The sequence below is a fragment of the Protopterus annectens genome, chromosome 11.part0 (assembly GCF_019279795.1).
Source record: "Protopterus annectens isolate FY-2018-M chromosome 11.part0, PAN1.0, whole genome shotgun sequence".
NCBI classification, from domain to species: domain Eukaryota; kingdom Metazoa; phylum Chordata; order Ceratodontiformes; family Protopteridae; genus Protopterus; species Protopterus annectens.
In genome coordinates, this window is record NC_056745.1 from 207,922,936 (window position 1) to 207,947,899 (window position 24,964).

Sequence of the window (24,964 nt, forward strand, 5' to 3'; positions counted from 1 at the left end):
TGAGAGTCAAGGGCACCTGCCACTAACCCTTGGTAAGATACTTAGCCCTACCCATCTGCTCTAGAGCTTTATCCGACCTAGGCATGGGGTAAGGATCTGATTTCATTTGACTAATTTCCTGTAGTCCACACACAACCTGATGCTACCATCCTTCTTTGGCACCAGCACCACTGCGGAGGCCCAGGGACTGTTGGACTCTTGAATTACCCCTAGTTCCAATGGGTCTATATTAGATCATCGAAGTGTGAATACTTTGAATGGTCTAATATCGACCTGAAAACGGCAAACGCTGAAAATAGCGAAGCTGCAGGTAACCAAATTTTTTCCTAGGGTAAGAATTTGGTTGTCCGTTTCTGTGGCTTTGCTATTTTCAGCACTCTGGTGGAAAGTTACGGGTTGGGGTCAGGTAAGTGTGCGATTGTGTAGACGTTAGGGTTAGGGCGGGTTATGTGAGTTAGGGTTAGGGCACGGGAGGTGAGTATGCGATAGTGATAGACTTTAGGGTTAGGGCAGGGTATGTGAGTTAGGGTTAGAGCGCGGGGAAGGTGAGTGTTCAATAGTGACAGACTTTAGGGTTAGGGAGTGGTATGTGAGTTAGGGTTAGGGTGCTGGTGAGGTGAGTGTGTGATAGTGACGGACCTTAGGGTTAGGATTTGGGTTAAGGATAGTGGATAGATAGTACTGTATGTACAATTTAGTGTAGGGTTAGATGTAGGATTTTAAATGTATGTGTGTGCATTGCTGTTTTTTTGGTGTGCTTGTGTTGTGTGTGTGTTTCTCGGAACAGTTAATTTTTTCCCAGGGAAAAAATTTGCCGTTCTGAGCTTTTGATGTTTTTAGATTTCCTGGTTAGAAGTTCAAGGTTGTTGTATTCGATGATGTGCTGTTTCGTTGAACTGATATAGACCCATTCCAACATGTCCTGTACCTCCTGCCTCAAAGTCTTTTTGACTCTCTCAGGCACCCTGTAAGCAGCCTGCATAATAGGTCTTTGGGGTCCTGTATCCACCTGGTGCTGCACCAGTGGAAGCACCCTGATTTCCCAGTGAACATGTCCCCAAACTCCTCTAACACTGCTCGGATTTCTCAAACTTGGGTAGGAGATGGCTGCTGGGACATAGCTACCCCTTCCATAGAAGTGTCAGTCCAAGCCTAACTGAGGAGATCAGTCACCAGATCTCCCTCAGACTCCTCCTGCAGTTCAGTGCAGATACTCAGCACAAGGGCCTCCCTATCGTGGTAAGGTTTCATCATGTTAACATGGTACAATTTGTGCTCCTGCCTCCTGCCTAGCAGTTCTACCACGTACAACTCCTGTAACAAGCACGTAGCAAATCCAAAACACAGGACAGCTGGATTCAAATGCAGTTAGTTTCCTTTATTTACACAACAAAAACGGAGATGGAAGAACTAAGGTTTAGCGCTTTCATCTAGGTAGCTAGACTTCTTCAGAACATAAACCATAAGAACTCTCACAGTTATATACATAAAAAAGCCCGCCTTTTACATCAATTATTCAATTATAAATGTAAATGTCATTACTTTCAAAATTTAAAGGTAGAGGTGGTTTTTGTACAATATTACAATTGTGTATCTCAAGTATTAAAAGCACATAGCTAAAATATTAAAAGCTAAACAACTAAGAAACCTACAGTCATTGTAATGCAGTTAAGATGGACTGTATCTGTTTGTCACCAATGACTGAATTACTATTTATATATTATAAATTTAAGAAATTCCTACATGAAACGTATGTCTCTAAACATAATATTCCATGTATCCTTTTTTAAAAAAAATTCAATATACATGTGTTGTCTTATGTATATATATCAAACAGTATGTGTTAAAAAGTACAGAACAAGCAGAGAACCAATACTACTAGATATTCTGTCAACCCATTCCTTATGTTATCTAAGCTATCGGTCTAAGACTAATGTACTATCCTACTAACATGTAATCTATTGGAAATAAGAAAACCTGCAATAATTACACATATATAGAAAATTATAGTGTTAAAGATAGATAGTCCATCATTATATTGGAATAATCCTATTGGCTATAGGCTATTGGATACTATGTCCTAACTAAGGGTTTAGTGGGAATAACTTCATTTAAACCAGGGGGTGTAGCTACGTCATGTCGTAGCTGCCATTTAATCTCCTTTTCACTAACTGTGGCTTTGATATTTCCCCCCCTAGGGTTAGGTGTTATCACCTCTAATATAGCAAACTTAAATCCTACACCTCCTTGATTGTTAATAATATGACGGGACAAAGCATTGTTAGTGTCCTGTTTGTTGATACAATATATATGGTCATATATTCTATTTTTAAAAAAACGATCGGTCTTCCCTACATAATAGCTTTGACATGTGTCACATATAGCCAAATAAATCAAATGTTTCGTCAGGCAATTCCCATGTCTGAATGTAATCTTGGTATGTGTAACATTGTTTAAAGTAATGTTTGTGCCTTCAAATATATATCTACAGTAATTACAATGACCACATTTTTTTGTCCCTACTTTTTTCACTTTATCCAATTTATTATGATTATATTTTTTTTCTATAATTCTTTTCAGACTATTGCCTGCTTTATAGACAAATTGTGGTCTAAAAGGTACCTTGTCTTTTATCATTAAATCACTTGTTAATATATTCCAATTTTTAGTAATGATGTCCTTTATTTCATTTGTGTATTTTCCATATTTAACTATGCAGGCTTTCTTATAATTATCACCATTAACATTTCTCTCTTTCTTGTTTGTTATACCAATACCAATAAGGGGTATATATTGTTTACCCCATTCTTGTGATACATATGTAGTGATGTCACAGATCATATCCACTGGATAGCCCTTTTCTTTGAATAATCTCCCTATAAAGGACAATTCCTTTTCCATATTTTCCCTTACTGATGTCATTCTAGCCGCCCTTATACACTGTCCTTTGACTATATTACGTTTGACTTTATACGAATGTGCACTTCCAAAATGTAAATATCCATTACTATATGTATCCTTCCTGTAGATTTTAGACTGGAAGGATTGCCCATCGTTGTATATATACACATCCAAATAATTGATACCCCTGCTGTCAAACTGATATGTAAACTTAAGGTAGCTGGTCGTACCATTAATATAGTCTATAAATCTAGCCAGGTCTTCAACATCACCAACCCATAATAGGAAGATGTCGTCAAGGTAACGGACATATGTTTTAATGTTTTTCATCCATATGGAATTATGAATGAATTGCCCCTCCCAATCCAGGAGTACTAGATTGGCATACATGGGGGCGCAAGCTGCCCCCATCGCCACACCGGTGTTTTGTCTGTAGTATTCTCCTTCAAAGTAGATATAGTTATTATCAAGTATTATATCCATAAACGAAGTGAGTGACGAAATTTCCTCTTGGTCCAACTCACTATACTTGCATAAGCTGTTAATAAAGCTATTAAGTCCTTCATTCTTGGGGATGCATGAGAAAAGATCCTGTATGTCAATTGTCACAAATATAACATCAGGACTCCATATATCTGTCTTAAATATTCCCAAAAATTCCCATGAATCCTTCATAATATGTTTTACTGTGTTGTATATATGCTTTAATCTACTATCTATAATTTTACCAAAATTGAAGGTTTTACTCAAACTCCCCGAAATAATGGGTCTAAAAGGAGGGTCAAGAGAATTTTTATGTACCTTTGGGATCCCAGTAATGGTTGCCAATATAGGAAATTCACCCCTTAGATATTTATATAATTCTTCGTCTATTCTATTATCCAGCAGATATTCCTCCAGATAGGAGTCAATTCTGCTGTGCGCTATATTTACTTGATTTAACGATGAAACCTCATATTGCGAGGAATTATTTAGTATCTCAAACATTTTGTTACTATATTTTTCTTGGTCGTACAGTACTATTCCTCCCCCTTTATCTGCTGTCATGATCCTAATATTGTGTTCACAAAGTGTATCTAAAATAGAGTGAACCTGTTGAGATGGCAAATAATCACTTTTTTTATACTTATGCTTATTATATAATTTATAAATTTCTTTATAAATCACATTTTCAAAGGCTTCTATTGTTTTAGCCATAGGGGGAGTAAAGGAACTCTTTTTTCTTAATGCACATGTGTTGACTAAATGAGTTCTGCTGTCATGAAAGAACACCCCAAGATTTATTTTTCTGAGGAATAATTTCACCTCAACTAAAATATCAAGTAAATCCAAAGATTTATCTGGTATATATTTCATGCCTTTAGTAAATATTTGCAGGAGATCAGACTTGACTTCATAAGTAGTGTAATTATATATTTTCACCTCTCCTGTGATAGAAGTAATATTGTGTGTGGTCATCTCTCCCACATGATGGTAACCATCAACTACATATACATCATTTAAAACATCATTTTCATGAGATGAGAATGTCAAGTCTCCTGCTATTTCCTGTATCTGTTCCTTTTGTACTGTCCTTTCCCCTTCCACTTTACTGTTTGCCATTTGTTGTTCTCTCCTTCCTCTAAAAAAGTATCATCATATTTATCATTATGAAGGACATCTTGATTTCTATTATTAGTACTGTACCATATACTCCCTCGCTCTTTTCTATTATTCCATCTATAAGCAGTCCCTCGCTCATATTGCTGCTTATCTCTCTCCATTTTCTTACACTTTCTTTCAAATATTTTCTTACTATTGTTCTCTGCATAATCATACTGTTTATAATATAATTTCTCCCATTGGGAAAATAAAACATCTTGCCGTATTAAACTATCCATACTTTCAACCTCACTTAATAAAATACCCAATTTCAAGTCATTGTTATTCACAATGAATTGCATAAACTGTTTACCAAAATCATTAAACATTGTGTTACACTGTTTTATATTATCTACATTCATCTCAATACCTATGGGTTCTTTAAAGAAACGTAAACCCATAGGAACAATATCATTTTCCATACACTTACGCAGGTATAAGTTATCAACCTGTAAAGCTTTGATTTTGGTAAGTTTATTTCCAAAATCATATATCATTTGTTTTAACGAAGTATAATACTTCTAGTCATCTTTGCGTTTAATTTCAACATTATTTCTTACACCAAAATCAAATGGCACTTTCATAAATGCCTCTACATTGTAATTGTCCTGGGTAACAGACTTTCCCGGACAATAACACTGATGTACAGTACCTTTTTGTGTGGTCTGAACAATCACACTGGTTTTGTCCTTAATAGCGTATGTTCTTTCTGGCGGGTGTCGTTTCGGTTTAGCTCCCGAAATTAAATATATATCCTCTCCTGCGTTTCCTACCGCTGCTGAAAAATGAAGTGGGCTTAGTTGTCTGTCCATTGGTTGAAGCGCATCTTTCCTCGGCGTACAGCTCAACAAAAATGGAGACGAGGACCTCCTCTGTCCGTTAGGGATTTCCTCATCACTCGCTTGGCCAATAGAGGAACGAGATGACGCCATCACGTTGTTGATTTTCGATTGGCCAGGAACTTTGGAAGATCCAGACGACGGTGTGAGTAGTTCTATTAAACGGGTGAGTTCACCTTTGATAATGGCCATCTCCGAGTGCAGCTTGTCCACTTCCTCCCTTGTAATTGGAGTACCGCATACAGAAACATCCTGCAATGAATCCATGCGTTACAGCAACCACTAAACGAAAAATTGTCCTGTATTACAACAGTACAACTCCTGTAACAAGCACGAAGCAAATCCAAAACACAGGACAGCTGGATTCAAATGCAGTTAGTTTCCTTTATTTACACAACAAAAACGGAGATGGAAGAACTAAGGTTTAGCGCTTTCATCTAGGTAGCTAGACTTCTTCAGAACATAAACCATAAGAACTCTCACAGTTATATACATAAAAAAGCCCGCCTTTTACATCAATTATTCAATTATAAATGTAAATGTCATTACTTTCAAAATTTAAAGGTAGAGGAGGTTTTTGTACAATATTACAATTGTGTATCTCGAGTATTAAAAGCACATAGCTAAAATATTAAAAGCTAAACAACTAAGAAACCTACAGTCATTGTAATGCAGTTAAGATGGACTGTATCTGTTTGTCACCAATGACTGAATTACTATTTATATATTATAAATTTAAGAAATTCCTACATGAAACGTATGTCTCTAAACATAATATTCCATGTATCCTTTTTTAAAAAAAATTCAATATACATGTGTTGTCTTATGTATATATATCAAACAGTATGTGTTAAAAAGTACAGAACAAGCAGAGAACCAATACTACTAGATATTCTGTCAACCCATTCCTTATGTTATCTAAGCTATCGGTCTACCACGTAGTTAACATCACTTATCATCCTTATCATCTTGTAGGGTGTTGTGTGTGACAGGAATAAAAATGATTACCTGCTGCCCTATAGCATACTCTCTAGCATTCCTGTCTTACCAGACCTTTTTCTGCTGTTGGGCTTCTGCTAGGTTCTCCTGGGCCAAGCCCATGAGATCCCTGAGCCTTGTCCTGAGGTTTAGGACATATACCACAACAGACTCCTTGTGAGATTCACACTCGCCTAACCACTCATCACAAATTAAATCCAGAGGTGCCCTCACCCTGTGCCCATACAGCAACTCAAAGGATGAAAAACTTGTGGATTCCTGGGGAAGCTCTCTGTAAGCAAACAAATGGGGCCATATATTTGTCCCACTCTCTCTTAAACTGGTCTCCAAATGCCCACAGCATGGACTTGATTGTAGAATTTAACCTCTCAAAAAGACCATTAGTCTGGGGATGGTAGGGGGTGGTCTTCAGGTGCTTCAGCCCACAGTACTTCCACAGACAAGCCAGCAGGTCTGACATGAAATTGGCACCTCTGTCAGTCAGTATTTCCTTTGGAAACCTACCCTGCTGAAAATCTCTAACAAAGCATTTGCCACCTTTTCCACCTCAATGGAGGACAAAGCCACTGCCTCAGGGTATCTTGTAGCATAATCTACTACCACTAGGATATACTTTTTCCCTGTGGAACTTGGGGTACTCAGAGGCCACACAATATCCATAGCTACCCTCTGAAATGGCTCCTCAATCACAGTCAAAGGTATCAAAGGAACTCTCACCTTGTCTCCTGCCTTGCCTACATTTTGACACTGCTCACAAGTCCTGCAGTACCCTTTACATCTCTGGAATTTTCAGGTCAATAGAAGTTCTGCATAATACGTCTCTTTGTACATTTTATGCCCATATGACCTGCAAAGTAAATATTATGGGCTATGGCTAAAAGCGCCAGATGGTAGGCTGTAGGCACTACCGTTTTATTCTCTCACCTTCTAGCCCTCCCTCAGGTGTCCATTTTCTATAGAGTAACCCATTGTCCCAGCATACAGATTCCCCCTTCCCTTGAGAATTAGGTGCCTCCATAGCTACCTGCCTCAGGCCTTGCAGTGTAGGGTCTGAGAGCTGAGCCTGTCTCAACTCTCTCTTTGTAACCCTTCCTAGCTCCCCTTCCACAGGAAGTCCGGCATCCTCTGACAGCGGTGCCTCACTGTCAGCCTGGGTACTACTACTCACCTCTCCCTTTGCAGCCACTCTGTCCAAGGGACCATCAGTACCCACAAGCAGCAGTGGCTCACTTTCAGTCTCACTGCTACAGAGTAGCTCCCTCCCTGAAGTAACCACCTCACCAGTCCTGGCTGCAGGTAAGCAGTCTCTCTGGGTCTTTCCCTGGCTACCAGACCCATATGCTTGTCTCAAAGCCTGACTGCGTGTAACTGCATTAACACATGGTACTGCCTCATCAAAATCCTTCCCTATCAGGACATTTGCAGGATGGTAGTTTGGTACCCCTGTTGTCTCAAGAAAACCTAGTGTTGGCATTTTGTCTTTCCCACTTACTGGCTCCCTCATCTTTTGTTCCCCACCTTGCCTCCGTGGACATCTGTTTGCCACATGGCCCCACTGGTTGCATTCAAAACATTTAACCCTAGGTCCTGGACATGTACTTGGACTAGTGGCTTCCCCTGCTACTGGCAGATTTTGTTGAGGCAGTCTGGGCTGCCAACCATAGGTTCCTTTAGACCCATGAGCAGCACTGGGTGTCCCTTTCCTGTGCATTGATGCCCTGCTTGCTAGGTATAGGTCTCCCTTCTTCCCCAACTCATCTGAAGTAACACATGGTCTGTCAGCTAACTCAATCCTCATGTCCTCATGCAAAGTGCTAAGGGCTTGTTCCCTCAACAAAAGATGCCAGCCCTTCAAAAATGGTGACCTGACATCCACTCACCCACCTATGAAAATAAGTGCTTAGTTCAGCAAAATCTTCACACGCACTTTCATCTGCCTTGTGTCTATGCTCACAAAACGTTTTCCTATATGCTTCAGGTGTTAGCTTACATTCTAGCAAACAATTCTTAACAGCAGTATAATCAAAAAAATTCACAATCAGATATCTTGGAAAACACATTTACAGCGTTACCATGGAGTAAGGGGGTCAGGAACCATACCCAGAGCCTTTGATCGTCATCATACTGTTTGCATACCCTTTCAAATATACAAATGAAACTATCAACATTATCCCTCTCTGTCAACTTTGTCACTGGCCCAGTAGTCAAGGAGCCTAAATCCTCACCACTAGCACCAGTGAGGGGCATGCACATTGGGGGGATAACAAGTACACACAAAGTAAAGTACAATTTCCCTTAAGAGCACACAGAGATCACAGTCAGTCTGGGGCTGGTTTCTCTCTTTTTCTCCAGATCCCCAATAAGACTCCCCACTGGCACAGCTGTAGGGCTTAGATCTCAGCTGAGTAGTCAAGCCAAAACCTCCAGTACCCTCTCTGTCCAACCAGTGCATCATGTCCTTGCCAAAGTAGCTGACACACACACACACACACACACACACACACACACACACACACACACACACACACACACACACACACACACACACATACTTTAAGATTTGGTTCATATACAAACACACAGACACTCCTGGGGAAGGCTGGCACAGGTTCTCCAGCTATGTCCCCTCCTGCCAGGCTATAGGGTAGTAATCACTGCCACCAACTACTCTTATCAGCTAATAATAAGGCCCTTCCCAAAGGGTGACCAAATTTTATCCAAATAGAAAGTGTGCCGAACAGCAAGACTGTTGGAGTCGCTTGGACAGTATCACCAAATACATGCAATGTACTCTGAGCTTAACTTATCTCTACACACAACAGCCACAGTTGAAAGGTTTAAAAATATTTAATAATAAATAGTAAAAACACAAGACAATACTTACCAATTCAACACAGTGCTAATCAAGAGATCAGAGATCACATGAAACTTTTAAAACAATATTGTAGGATAGACTGACATAAATATAGAAAACAGCTAGACTAATCTGACTAAATTCCTATCTAACTCTAATGAAATACCTAAGTCCAACATCCTACATACAGAGCAAAGCAAGTGCTGGTGAACTGATGCAGCTTCAGACAAAATGCTCTATCTTTCTCTCTGAGATAGTCTTAAATTGATATACACATTACTGCAGAGTTATTTCACATTACGTCATTTTTGACACCTCTGCTGAAGATTCCCAGGCTCACAGAGCTCAAAATTTAACATTTGTTTGTAATCTTGCACCTACCAGGAAACCACAGCAACAAAGGACACTTTACATATCAAACCTAGTAATTAACTCTTTTCCTAAGACAATAGACATAATTTCTTTGTCCAGACATCCCATCTCCGAGCCTGAGATCAAACAGTCACAAAATGCTTTACTTAATCAGCTTTCTTCCAGCAGGGTGCACTGTGGTTAGATTTTTGAAGCTCAGAACATATAACACAGTTTTCTTACATTTAGTTTTCTTACATTTGTAAAAACAAGCCTGTGGATGAAATGAAATACATTATGCAATTATTTATGAACAGGGGATACCCTGAACAATTCTGTGTCAAAATATTTAATGAAGTAATAAATAAAAGAAAAAATGGAACTTATATGGCAATATTAAAAACAGGTTCGTTAAATAAAATATCACTTGATAATGAAGATATATTGGATAAAGAAGGTTATAATAACATCCCATTATATATTATTAAATTTGATGATAGTTCTAAAGATATAGAACATATCATTAGGAGAAATTGGGGATTCTTTATCAATGACAAAATAGGAAGACAAATATTTGATGGACCAATAAAATTTGTATATAAGAAGAGTCCTTCTTTTAAAAATATATTAGAAAATAAAAGAAAAACCGAGATATATAAAAGAGCAAAAGAAGGGAATTATAGATGTGGGACATGTAGCACATGTAGTCATATATATGAGACAGGCACCAATGTCAGAGTTAACGAATGTAATATCAGGATATATGGACATTATAATTGTTTTACAACCAACGTGGTATACATAGCATTGTGTCAACAATGTAAAGCCTTTTACGTGGGAAAAACAAAAAGGAAATTTAGAGAACGAATCAAAGAACATTTATTAGATATTCAGCATCACAAAAACAGTAATGCTCTAGCAAGACATATTATAGACAATAACAATCATAAATTCAAATTTATGGTGGTCAATCAAATTAAACAGGATCCACAAGGAAGAATAACCATGTATCATTTAGATATGGAAGAACTAAAATGGCAGATTCAGCTCAATTCATGTATACCTCCTGGTATAAATGAATATATGACCATAATGCCATTATTAAAATTGAATAGAATATACAATAAATGATGTATGGTATTATACAAAATATTATATCACACTTATTATCATTTAAGTTATATAGTTGGTTATACATAGTTTATATACATACATAATCATGAACACTAATAGTTCAGGATAACTTATATCATAATAGGTTAGTATAATCAATTTAATAAATATTCATTTGCATACTATAAATATATAAACATCAACTGTATTTGAATCAAATATGTATATTATATATCTCAATACTATAATATAGGGTATACTGGTTGTGTTTTTATATATATATATCAATTGCACATTTACATGTTCATTTTATTATTTAGATATTTTGTTACATACTGTATACTTATAAGGGATACTTTGGCACAATATAGCTCTTAGTTAAGTATTAAATATAAGTATAGGCAGATATTATACAATACATTTTGGATACATTATTCATCAAATCAGTTTTTTTATATATGTACATACACAAATAAGTATCACATAGTTTAACTAAATAGATTGTTTAGGTATTAATAGTTAGTAGTTTTTAAGAATATTCAGTATAATACTTTAGAATATATATATATGTATGAGTGTTTATATTGAATGAATTTGGTTGTATTTAAATAGTATGAATTTTTTATAAAATGCCATTTCCTTTTTAATAATTTTTGGCGGGAAATTAGGCTATTAATTGAGTGATTATTGAATAATTGGTGATGTATAAAATGAATGAGATGTGAAGACAGTTTGTATTCTGAAGAAGTTCGGAAGGACGAAACCTGGGTCAATAAAGCAGTGTTCGCATTGGAGTTTGTATTGTGGCTTTTTCGAGTTGGTCAGTACTTACAATTTTGGGTTCTGAGTCTGCTTCATCTCCTTATTGGCACTGGCTCACCTTGCTTTCTACATCAAGCCTGTGGATCATATTAATATTTACAATGACATAGAATTATTTGCAAAATTCTATCTAGCTAGGCTGGCAGCCTTCACATGCTGTATTATGCAAAGAATGTAATTTAATACAATCAGGAAGGTGCATCAAAGAACACATGTATGTTTCATGTGCAAGGGGCCTATAATTAGAAAATAGCCCAAAGGTAATCTTTATCCGCCACTGGCCAGATGCATTTTCTTTGAAGGTAGGTTTCAGTGCTGTTTTAATGAACGTGAGTTTCAAGGGCAGAGAAGTTTTAATGCCAAGTCTATTTTCATTGTGAGGTTGTATGCCTTTGTTTAGCAGATGTCTATTAGTGTTTGTGCTATAAAACAAAAGTTTTAAATGAAATCCAGATAATCATCATAGACGTAAATCAGTACACACATTACAGTGTTTATGGTAAGTGGGGTGAAATAGTCAAGTAATGGGACATTGGAATGGCTGCAGGGGGAGGGCTGTGTATGGTACGCCCCATTCGACCAGGATTTTGTGAGGGGCGAAGGTTGGCAAACTCAAAGACAGCCCCGGGTGCACAAACTCAAGCTGTGCCACTGATCATTAGGCCATGGAGAATGACTTTTGGAGGTCCTAGCGAACTGTAATATTCTTTTGCTAAGATTATAATATTGCCTACCATTAAATGCCCTACTTTTACCAAAAAAAACAGCATACTGCAAGTCACCAAAAACAAAATCCTAAGGTTCATCATCTTCTCCCTTCCCAGTGAACATCATTGCTACATATTTCAAAAGAAAAAAAATGTACTACAGGGTCTAGGCTGGGGCAATATTTTTGTTGTCTGTTGTTCAGTTTGCGCTTGAAAGTCGGTACCCCACAATTCCATTGAAGTGGGTGGGGTTAAATTATGTATGCAAATTTTATGTTAATCAGTGTACAGATTTGTACCTATTTTCCATGGGCCTTTGTCCAGATTTGTGATGTTTCCAGGTTGTGAGGTATGCTGGTGTGGTTGAGGTATACATGATTACATCATTCCAGTCATGTGTGAAGTACCCCAGTTTGGCAAAAATGTATACTTTTACCTGTATAAAAATGTACACTTTGCAGGCATATGTTAAAATGCATTGTCTGTCTGAGGATTACAGTTTATGACTGCATGAATATTTTGTGCAGAAATATAAAAAAGATCAACTGTTATGTGGTGGAGGGCCATGTCTGGCGTTCCAGCAGCATATTTACCTCTGAGACAAAACCCAGATTCTCTCTCTAGATTTTCCTGGAATTTACTGTAAATCTCTTCTAAGCAGCAGAGAAGACAGATGAATAGATTCTGCATGGACTAGGTAGTTCTAGCAACTGAAGTGAGCTATGTAAATGTTGCAGAATGTGTTATGCAGATACTAGAGTTACCATTGATTTGCTAGAGCTGCACGTGAATCTGACAGCTCAACATTCCACTGCAAGACCTTGGCAACTCTGTAATGATTTTCCTAGCCACAAAGAATTAAGTGTTGACAGCTTTTCACTGACTCAGTGACAGAATTGAAGCATTTAACATCCACATTCATAAAGGAAATCAGAAAACAACAAAAGGAAATTCCACTTGTTGAAACGCGTTTAAATCTCCACGCCTCCACCCCTAGCATAGTAGTTATGTTTTCTTTCAACATAATGAATATATACCAACTCTGAGATCACTGTATCTCAGAGTCATGGGAATTCAAGATATAGCATCCAGCGTCTGTACCTCATATTAGTGATCGTTTCCAGAGTATTGATCACATTTCTGCCTGTCTCCTTTATAATGCTTGTAAACTCCTGCATCTGAAATACTAATATCTAGGTTCATAGTTTCTTGGTAAGCTTATAGCCAATGAGACCATTAAGAAGCTTGGACACATCACTCAATATTGATGGGAGACTAACAATGTCCCTTGTTAATTAGATTTTCTCCACATAACCCCCTGTGAAAATTTCTGATCACCCATCCAGATTTGTTTTAAAGGTGGCTCAGGAAATACTTTAATAGGTAATCATTCTGATATGATCATCACATGCAAGTGCTCTTCAGTCTTCTGAACTTGTCTTGCTTGAAGGATGGAAGAAAAATGTCATACGGACAAAATATTGTGGTGGAGCTATTGCCTCTTTTGAGATGCCTCATCTGCTAACACTTAGAATTAACATATTGGACTAGTGGATCTACTTGAGAGCAGACTTGTTTATACTTTGAAGTTGTCTGAAAGACATCAAGCCTTCTTTACCACGTCTAAGCAATGTAAATATGTAAGGCACTCACTGATTTCTTTGTAGTTTGGTTTTACATAATGGTAACTACCTTTTGTCTTAATATTTAACTTTTGTTGCCTACTGCTAGCACCACTTCTCTCCATACTTCTGTCTGTTACCTAACCTTACATATGCAGCTGTCTTAACCTCAAACCAGATGTACTCTGCCAAATGGTTGTGCTGTAGTTGGTTGTGCTTCAGGTGCACACATGCCAACTGCTTGCAGCTAAACACTCATTTGAGTATTTGAGTGAGAGCAGACATATAAATACAGTGCTCTGATCTCTAACTATTCTTTCTTCAAGTTTGTGACCTTAGAAGCACCATTAGAGATTGAGAGTGTTTTGGCAGACCCCATATGTTGAGTGGGGTGAAAGGGGGAAATCCCCATACAAAAACAGTTTTATTGTGCCTTCTGAGTTCTACAGCTTCATTTACCATCTCTGTATATCTCTGTGTACTGCAACCCCTACCTTTTTGTATACCATAGCCCCTAATTCAAGAAAGAGACGCCAACCACTGGAAACTGAATACAGTGATTCATCTCCGCTCCTGCAGTGTCTGGGAATTTCAAGAACCACCACCAGGACTAAATAAACATAATTCTTTATTACACTTGATGAACTCATACATACATTAAGAACTGTTAACAAGTGCTTTCATCCAGGCTACGTGCTAGACTTCATCAGAATTATGGTTAAAAGCCCTTCCCCATTTAAAAAAGGCTTGAATGCATCACATGCCTGATTCTTAAAGGTGCCAAAGCACCTTTAACTCTCTCTCCCAAGAATATTTATTCTACAAAAACAAATTAATACATAAAATTCAAAATGTTGATTTTGCAGAAAATGTTTTATAAAAATATATAATGATAAAATATATATTTAAAATGTTTTAAAGGATCCTAATATGAAATGTATTTAATTGTTAATTAAATATGTTAACCTTCGTGAATAGTGTACCTACAAACCTTTAAAATTAAACCTAACTAGTTAGTCATTCAATAAAAAACAGGCAATACAATTCCCACAACTCGCTCCATACATAATAAATTTCTCAGGTGTAAAATAGGATGTCAAGTTTGTGGCAGTAAAGACTATAACTTAGCTGAACACATTTTCAGTACAAGAACTGTAAGGTTTCCATTAAATCCCAGGAGAATAGTTGTATCCAGTTTCAGTCACACATCAGTTCCCTATATTCCATTCGAGTTACCCATTGCCTATCCCTGGAATCCATACCAACTCTGTAATAGCAAACTTGATTTTTTACTTTTTTTTACACAAAGCGTGCACTAACGTGTGAAACAAAAGATGAAATCCCCTAGGAATAAACTGTGCCTGCACGCCAAAGACCAACATAACTGAAGAAAACAAGGCACAGAAACACGACTGAATGCACAAAAAGTTTAAAAGTTTAATAAGGTAAGCGCTTTCACACCAAATACTAGTGCTTCATCAGACCATATAAAAAAGGGAGTGTGCTTCTTGGACCATTATGTTGGAAGTAATCACTGTGATCACTAGGTCTGGGTTATCTCACTGCACTAGTATTCTAGGGACAACCTCTCTCCAAAAACATATGTTCTAACTTTCTTTTTTTTTCCCCTAACAGATCTCTCTCTATTTCTCTAAGATCATTTTAGCCAATCTCACAAACTGTTCTTTTAAAAAAAATTATGCTTACAGAAGGAGGGGGTGACAACTGTAATGTGTTAGATACAAGTACCCTAAGTAATAAGTTTGTCACATTGTGTGAGTAGGTGAAATTCAAAAAAATTGGTGGAACTGATTAAATATTCTATACTGTAGCCCTTACATCTCCATGTACCGGAGTACCTATGTCTCCGTATACCATAGCAGCCTACATGTTTTTAAAGTAGTGTCTGTATATCATAATTCCTGACTTTATTTCATTGTTAAGTGAGTGAACAGATCCAGCACAGAACCTTTCCACTTCCTGTAGCAAAATCAAAAATACAGGGGATATAGTTAAGTGTAAAGTACTTTGTAGGTGCGTAGATGAGGAACATACTCTGTACATTTTGTATCTACAGTACCAAAAAGGTAGATTAGCTGAGCAGTAACTAGTAAAGATCTTGACAAAAATGAGAAACATTACTCTATGTAACAGCAAAGGTTTTAGTTACTGTATTAAGATACTAACAGATTAAATGATGAAATAATGGGTGGGTGTCCTGTGCAGGGACATGTAGCAGTTTAAGTGAAGATATTCTCCCTGAAATGCTTAAGATCTTGTGGCTATGTAACATTACCATGGAGATTATCCCAATTCTTTGGAAAAAGCAGGAAGAAAGCTGCATCCATGACTTTGAAGCTGGATCCAAGCTGCTTAACACTGACTGCTGCACTTTAGCTGCACCCAAGCAGGAACAACACATTTTTTTCTTCTGTCACTAGGTATAAGCTGTAATTTAAAAACTGGAACTTAAATAGAAAGGTGCAAAGTAGGTCAGACGTCTCTATAACTAGAAGCCATCTGCTTGGTCTTAGTATTTTGCAGTGATTTTCACACTGCTGGGCAAGTGTCATGAAGTTAACAGGTTTTGCTAGACACGTTTTTACAGAACTGTCAATTCTTGAGGGAGGTCGAGCACATGTTTGGGAAGTTATTTTTCATTTGAAATATCAAAATGACCTTTCTTTTGCTGCTCTTTCTTCAGTGCAGAGTTATCTGGAGTATTTCCTAAAATGTTTTTTCACTTATTGATCCTAGCTTTGAGTAATTGAGCCTTTGTGTCTATTGACAGAGAGCAGTCTATCCAAATTCCCAAGTGTCTAAAGGATACAGACATTCTCGAGCACTTCACCATTGATATACTGGAGATAATAGGTGGACAGCACAATGCTAAGTCTGGCAGGGCTACTAAGGATCATAGAAAGTTACTAGCCTAATGGCCCTAGAGCCTTTTTCAGCCTAGCCATTCGTACCCCTAAACCTTTTGCTGTCTCCACCCTCAGTTCATCACCAGTTAGACATAAGTGATTTTTTTCCACAGGACAGGTCTAAGCGTGTAAGAACAGATCCATGAGTCTATCATCTCCAATTTTACCCCAAATGTTATTGCTCTCCTGCTCCTCTAGTTTGCATTTCGAAGCTACTATAAGTACTTTTTCATTGGCTCGGTTATACTGTCAGTAAAGGAGGACCTCTTAAAAAATCAAAATGGAGACAACGGCCTGATTGTGGACTTTTTCATACTTTTTGAACTGACCAGTAGCATAGTGCATGTAGATAAGTAAACCAGCAACATAATGGTCTTGTATCATGAGCTGTTTGGTCTGGTTTTCTGGCTGCCGTGGGCTTTTGGTAAATTGAACAAACCAATTACACATTACAGCTAGAAAATAGACCTGTAGCGTAGGCAGCTGTGCTATTAGTTTATTTTTCTTGATTTAATTTGCTATTGGTCTGCAACAGACCAGTAGCACAATGCTTCTAGAAATGTAGACCAATAGCACAGGGAGTTGTGCTATTGGTCTGTTTTTATACTATTGGTTCACTTTGTTCCACACAGATAGAAAGCAAAAGGTTGGGATTGTTACAAAGTTAACAGAACATGCTTTGTATAAGCATACATTTTATGAGGAATTAGAACAATGAAATTATTATGTCCAGTTTACCAAGCACTAAGCAGTGAAGTCTTGGCCTCAGTGGCAGTGATAGTGAGGTGCTCCAATTCTTAACTGCAAGGATAAAAAGGTTGTCATAACATTTAGATTTGATGATGACAGGTGATTTCCATCTATGGATGACGAGGTTTTTTGCTTACTTTTGAGAGGGTAAATCAAGAGAAAGGTGGCTTGATAAAAGGGTGAGTAAGAGATCCTAGAGTTGAGCTTGTTGGAAACTGAGCAAATGCAGGCAGAATAGATTTATTATTATCTTCACTCTGAAGTGTCGAACATTGACAGATAAACCACTGAGCAGGAGTTTGAGTAAAGCTTCTAGCATGTAGAATATTGAAGAGAAAGGTATGAACTGCAGTTTTTTATACTTCTTGTCCATCATTCTTTGAAGGTTTGCCACTCTGTTCTTAAAGGAAATACTGACTGTGAATGTCTTGTAGCACCTGCGTAGATAGTTCTGCTTGGTAGAGCTGGGTAATACTTATTAGTCAAATTAGTATAACCCAGTGCTGTAGCTGGAACACTCTAATAAAAAGATTTAAAGATGCAGTCATTACTGAAGGGCACGTAGGGCAAATATGCTGTCTTGGATTCTGTAAGAAAAATTTAAACCAAGGAAAAAAGACCGTGAAGACAAAGGTTTGCATCAGTTATGTAGTGTTAGATTGGGTACTTCACACACTTGCGCTGCCAGTTGCGGACATGGTATTTATGAAGAGGTCTTTATGCACATTATTATGGGTCCCATAGTACTCCTATTCTGATATTCATACAGAAGTGGCCTGTGCTAGCTGACACATTCCCACACCTTTCTTTTTCGCAACCACTGAGGAAAGAGAATGACCTGCTCTGCATAGCGAATGGGAGTGCCAGGGTTTTAAATTAATGCTATTAAAACAGCTTCCTTCCTTCCACACTATAGACACAGTGACACTTGAGAGAGTGAGTCTAGTTATGTACAACAGAGGTAATAGAATAAAGCTGGTAGCACATATTCAGAAATCAAACAAGAAGGCTACCTACACCAGTGTTGCTTTTTTAAATGGTGTTCCTTCTAGGCACCGGCTACTTGGTACTAACTTGCATACAAATGATTCCATCTGTGTATTTTGTACATATCTGAACATTGTTTTATCCTGCAATATGTAAGAATATTACCTCCTGTATATTTTGTACTCTATTATTATTCACACCTTTATTTTCTGCACACAGTTTATTGTTCTCTGTTTTAAATGTTTTGTTCTTCTATATGCTGAAATCTACATGACATATTTTATTTTGTACTAATGAACTGTGATTCATGTTAATAACTTTTAATGTAGTCTTGTACCCATGACATTCTTGAAAAGGGTCAACAGATCTGCCTACATACCCAGTTATCAAATTGTAAAATGAAATAAAAATATGTAAAAGCTAAAAGGCATGTTTTCTGGGCCTCTTCTTGATCCAGAAGACGCATGAATTTCTAGCAGGAACCTGATTAGCATTGAGAGTTGTGTTGATAAGCCTGCAAGAAACAAAAATCATAACCACATGTACTGGGTAGTATAATAAAGTCCACAATAATTTGTAGAGGCTGATAGTTTATTTATTTATATTTGTTTACCAGGATAGTGCTCTGATTAATATTGACCAATTTCAGGCTTAGCTCGGGTCCAGTACAAAACATTTCACAAACAAAAAATGCAGAAATGTGAGCAATAACAGTGGTTCGCAATAATTACATAGAAAAAAACTGTGTATATATATATATTCCAGCGAACAAGCACAGTGCAGAGTTTAATGTACAAATATATACCTTGGTTTCTAAAGTGGGTCAATCTTCAGCGTATCTTGAGAGAAGAGATTTGGAAATGAAGGTTAGGTGATGTGTCCCATGTTGAAGCAGGTGTATTTGGCTTGAGTAAAGTACTTTGAGTTGCATTCTGAATTTGGAATAAGTTAAATACAGTTATATGTCACAAATACCTTCTTGTTGTATTAAGCTATTCAATTTTCCCCAGAATCCCCAGAGATTAGAGACAAGGCTGGGTACCATAACTTGAGGAGCATTGACTTGTGTCTTCAAACTATCTGTTTGCTTATGTTTGCTTATATTATGCAGGCGCATGAGAGCAGTCCTATGGTTTCTACTGTATCTGTGTTTGGTCCATTAGCCTGAGGAATTCTGCAATTTCTCTGACCAGACAAGAGCAGCTGTAATACATGTTTACTAGTGAGAAGTGAGGATATGTCATGATTTTCCATTGATTAGGAAAGTCATAAGTAGTGAGTAGATAATGTTTATGCTTAAGATTGTATTGGAGGAGCTCACTTTTAATTGTTCTGCATCTTAAGGTGATGATTTAAGGCAAAGGCTTGACTGTCATATGAATCCAATAAATTAGAACTGGAGAGTAATTACTGATGCCCCACCAACATAGCACAGATTCATTGGTTTGTACTAAGCTTAGGGCTGGAGAACCACTGGGAAGTTTAGCCACATCACATATATAATTATAAGGACAGATTAGTTCTTCCTGCATATGTGATCATTAGCATCAATAACTGATGTACATTTACAGTTACCTCTGCAGTCATTGAGATTCACTTTAAAGGTTTACAAGAAGGTACGCTGCTTGAAGTGCAGGGACGAGTCTATTCCAAAGGGGGGGGGGTGAGCTGGGTAAGAAATCTGTCACTCCAGGAAGTTACTTTTGCTTCTTATATTGTAGAATTTTGTCCTTGGACTGGTTATTAATTGAGCTGTTTCACCTATGAAAATGATGTAGATTGAAAGTAAGGTTTTTTTTCAGCCCACATTTTTAGTCAAAGATCTCCTCTCAAGAGCTTGGAAGGGACGAAGAACAGAGATTTAATCTTTTGGGGTATCCCAAGTGTCTTAAGCTAGAAATATTTCTAGTTTGGAATCACTGAAACCTTACAAATTGTACAAGGTATGTAGATGTACATTCCACGGGGCATAATATTTGATTACGAATCTGATGATGGAGGATTAAAGGGGACCAAGATCATCCTTGGACCAAGAAGAGATGCCATGACAGGTGAGCTGTGCTTAGCAGAAGGACTTTCTGACAACATCCGAGACACAGGATTGAAATAACTGAATGTCATTGTTGGTACCCGGGTTTCTAATAAAGGTATCTGTTTTAAATGGAATATCAACAGTGTGATGGCAGGCAGGTAAAAGGGATATTGACAGAGGTAACTGTGCTACACTTCGTAGCATTTAGGATTAGGCTATCATTAGCATACCAGATGTAGGTACGATCTAGATCTTGCTGGACAAATTTGGCATCTTTGGATGAGCTGGCAACAGTATCTACGTTGCAGTCCTCCCCAGTCTTGGATGCCCATAGACTTTGAATGCTTGATTTTACTTGTGAGACATAAATCCCAAACAGGAGAGGAGGCAGCACTGAATGTTTTCAGCTGCTGCTAGTAATGTTTCTATGGGTAGAGAATGCAACGTCTGTGTGGACTACATGAGATTAATCCATAAAAGAGTTTCCTGTCGAGATTAGTCCATAAAATAGTTTCCTGTCCAGTGGACAATGTAATGTTTAATGCTGGGATTAGAGAGTTTATGATGTCTGTGTGGGGAATGGTATCAAAGGCTTTAGCAGAGTTAAAGTAGGTTCTATGGACAGTCTAACCCTTATCCAAACCTTCTATGACCTTGTCAAAAAATCAGTTTTGTTTTGAATTTGTTAACTGGGGTAAAGCACTGATCTGATTGGACCCATTTCAATCTCTGCTCAGGGAAAACATAATACGATATGTCGTTTGGCCTCTGGTGGTGCCTCAGTTACTAGATTTACACTTTCTTGGGTGGCGTAAGCCAGGGAACCTTGTTGGCTAGGCTTACGTAGGCCCTTGGGCTGATAGCCTAGTACCTACCTATGAACCCATGAAAGGATGCTGCATTTTTTTTTTTTTTTTTAATTTGCTGCCCCTTCCCCTTTTCAGATGTGCATGGCATTTTCAATGTGCTGTATGAACTGATGGGTGTCAATCTTGTACCTTGACAATGAGCCTGCGATGCTTGCATGCCTGGAACCAGCCTTGTACCATCTGTTACCTGCCCTTTTACTTGAAGTTTATTCTCAGATGTGTGTAGTCTTATTCCTGGTCATTAGCTGTCACAGACACAAGTGATCCTGGTCATTAGCTGTCACAGACACAAGTGATGGTTGTAATTCCTGGTCATTAGCTGTCACAGACACAAGTGATCCTGGTCATTAGCTGTCACAGACACAAGTGATGGTTGTAATTCCTGGTCAACAAGTGATCCGGTTCATTAGCTGTCACAAACGCAAGTGATGGTTGTAATTCCCGGTCATTAGCTGTCAAAGACACAAGTGATCCTGGTCATTAGCTATCACAGACACAAGTGATGGTTGTAATTCCTGGTCATTAGCTGTCACAGACACAGGTGATCCTGGTCATTAGCTGTCACAGACACAAGTGATGGTTGCAATTCCTGGTCATTAGCTGTCACAGACGCAAGTAATCCTGGTCATTAACTGTCACAGACACACGTGATGGTTGTATTACAACAGCTATGAAACAGCAATCACTCAGCAGCTGCTAATGTTGTTAAACAGTCAGCTTTTCAAATTTGCTTTAGTATCTTTGAGACTTCTAGATGGTCAGAAGATGCCTGACCTATCAAAGATTTTCTTTTACCTGGGTAGACTTAGTTGGCCATTAAGCTTTTATTTCTAAGGTCTACAATTAACACTGTAGCCTTTGTTATTCTGGTAGGTTAACTTTATTGTCTTATTTTGGGGGACCATTACATTTATTGTAGTATAGCACATAAAAATATTGGTTTGTATAAAATCACAGATTAAAAAAAGCAGAGGTTTGTATAAATGCATGTATTTTTGTTTTGGTTTGTTGCAGGTGGTTACGACTCTGCATTCGAGCTAAGTGGGAAGAAGCTGTTCCTTTAGCCTTGAAGATGGCCACAGAACAAGGCAGAATGAAATTTACTCGACCACTTTTCAGGCAAGCACATTTTTTTTTTTTTTTTTGCAATTGAATTCACCTGTAGTATTACAGTAATGTAGTGTGTATACATGTGATCTTGTAGCATTGAAAATGACTGCACTATCTGTTTTTAGTAATTTATTCTTACTAAACTTGAACCAAATTATTTTTGACCAAATAAATGTAATGTTTACAATTACTATTCGAAAGAAATTTAAAGATACATACATACATATATTTCAAGCACTGGCATTGATGCCTTTCTAGCTTGCCAGTATACCAAAACAGTTGTTCCCAGAGTAAGTATCCTGGCTGTTCTTAAAAATATCTCCACTAGTGCTTGCTTTAATGTAACTTGGTAGTATATTCCATGTATCAGCTGCTCTCTCAGAGAACCAATTAGCACACGTCTCATTCCTGTAGAATCTTCTACATAGGTTGTCTGATGATTCTCTAGTACGTTTTGATAACCACAAACATTCCCAAAGGTAGTTGTCTCTAAATAATCAATATACCTGACTAAGGCCTTCTCTTAAATATCTATATGAGATGCTGTACAGAATCAGATATTTTAGGCTTTCAACATAACTTCAATTTTCACCTCCATGGATGCCCTTGGTATATTTCCATTGTTTTATTTTTCCAGTTTACTCTTGCTTATTTTCTTAAAGGTTTCCATATTGTTATTCCATACTCAAGTTCATGTCGAATGTAACTAACAAACAGTGACTTCATCATTTCTGATTTCCTAGATTTTATAAATCTTTTTATACAGCCTATAGTTCTATAACTGTCATTAACCAGTTGGTTGATACGTTTAGAAAAACTTAAAGCCAAATCTACCCATGCAACCAGGTCTTTAAATTAATCTAAAGTTTCAATCACTGCATGCTGTATTAAATATTTACCTTTCAGTTTATCTCCAATATCTCATATGCTTAGCTTTTGATGTGTTTATCAGCATATTATTCTCCTGTTCCTAAATGGTCATGCTGGTAAAGTTCTTTTGCAGGCATGCCCAATCTATAACACGTGTAATCAGTTTACCCAATTTCAAGTCATCTCCATACAGACTGTAGAACACCTCAAATGAAACAGATCTGAAAGATACAATCTAAACAAGTATGGTCTAGGACAGAGCCCTGTGGGACACCCTGACTAGAACCAAGAATTTCAACTGTCCAATTGCTGTATGATGCTTGCGATGTCCTGTTTGTAAGACATGCAGCTATCCACCTTATCAAGAGTACATTAATACTTGGTTCTAATTTATTGATCAGTGTTTTGTATATAACCTTGTCTAATGCTGAAGTTAAATCTATGTAAATTACATCACAGCACAATTTTTCATTCATAGCTGTTATATAGTTCTAGAACATCATGTTACAGGTGGTAATAGATCTGTTATCAACACATGCAGGTAAGCATAGAGTTTCATGTCCCAACCTTTCCATTTCTGACAATAATTTATCCAATATTGCTTTCTGCATTATTTTTCCACAACATGAAAGTAGACTTAAGAGTCTGTACGATTCCTGGTTTGTCTTACTTTGCTTACCATTAAATACAGGTTTAATAAGTGCATGTCTCCAATCTTGAGAAATCTCCCCATATTTATACGACCTAGTAAATAATAAATGTAATGGTATCTCCCTTTTTTTAATTCCTCCAAGTCTTTTGGGTTTCTTATACCATGACTGGAATGGACCCCATTCCTAAGTCAAAGTACGATTAAAGTTCATGGAATTAGTATTGTTTCAATCTTTGATGTCAGCCAGAAGTGCTCTTCACAGCACCTGCAATGTGCTCAGTAATGACTCCTCCTGCAATTTATATGGGGTTATATGTATTGGTAACCTGTCTAAATAAGATTATAGATTATTTTTTTATAAGACCCATTGCTCCTACTACTATTGGAACTGTATGAGTATCTTTCTTCCACATTGCACTTGTTTCTGCCTGCAAGTCCTGGTATTTTATGACTTTGTGTGTCTCTATACGCAACACACTGTAATCACTGGGTGTGGCTATTTCAATGATTGATGCTACTTCTGTCTTATTTTCATGGACCACTATATCTGGTTTTCTATCATTTGTCTTTTGAACGGTTGGTAATGGGTGAGCCCATGTGATTTAGACTTCATCATTTTCTATGATGCTTTGTGGCTCATGTTTCTAGTGTTTTTCAGCAACTTCAGTACCATAATGTTTGCAAAATCCCTAGTGCAACAGTCTTGACACGTTGTTATGTCTTTCTATACACAGTCCTTCTGCCATTAGTATGATGCAACCAGCAACGAGGTGTGCGAATATTTCCAATCCGGTTTTACAAAACCTACATTTGTCTGTTTCTCCCACATGTTCAATGGACTTTGTAAGCCAGTGTGTACGTAGCCCACTATCTTGGGCTGCCAATATTAACCTTTCATCTCTTGATTTGAATTTGCCT

The 24,964-nt window shown here is 37.5% G+C and overlaps 1 protein-coding gene across 1 annotated transcript in view; it reads left to right on the forward strand.

Moving 5' to 3' along the window:
• Nucleotides 1-24,964, forward strand: part of LOC122814921 (leukotriene A-4 hydrolase-like) — a 403,509-nt gene that overhangs the window by 348,340 nt on the left and 30,205 nt on the right. The window contains exon 18 of the mRNA XM_044087185.1: nt 22,429-22,533. Coding sequence (XP_043943120.1) covers nt 22,429-22,533 — 105 coding nt within the window. The remainder of the gene's footprint in view (nt 1-22,428; nt 22,534-24,964) is intronic.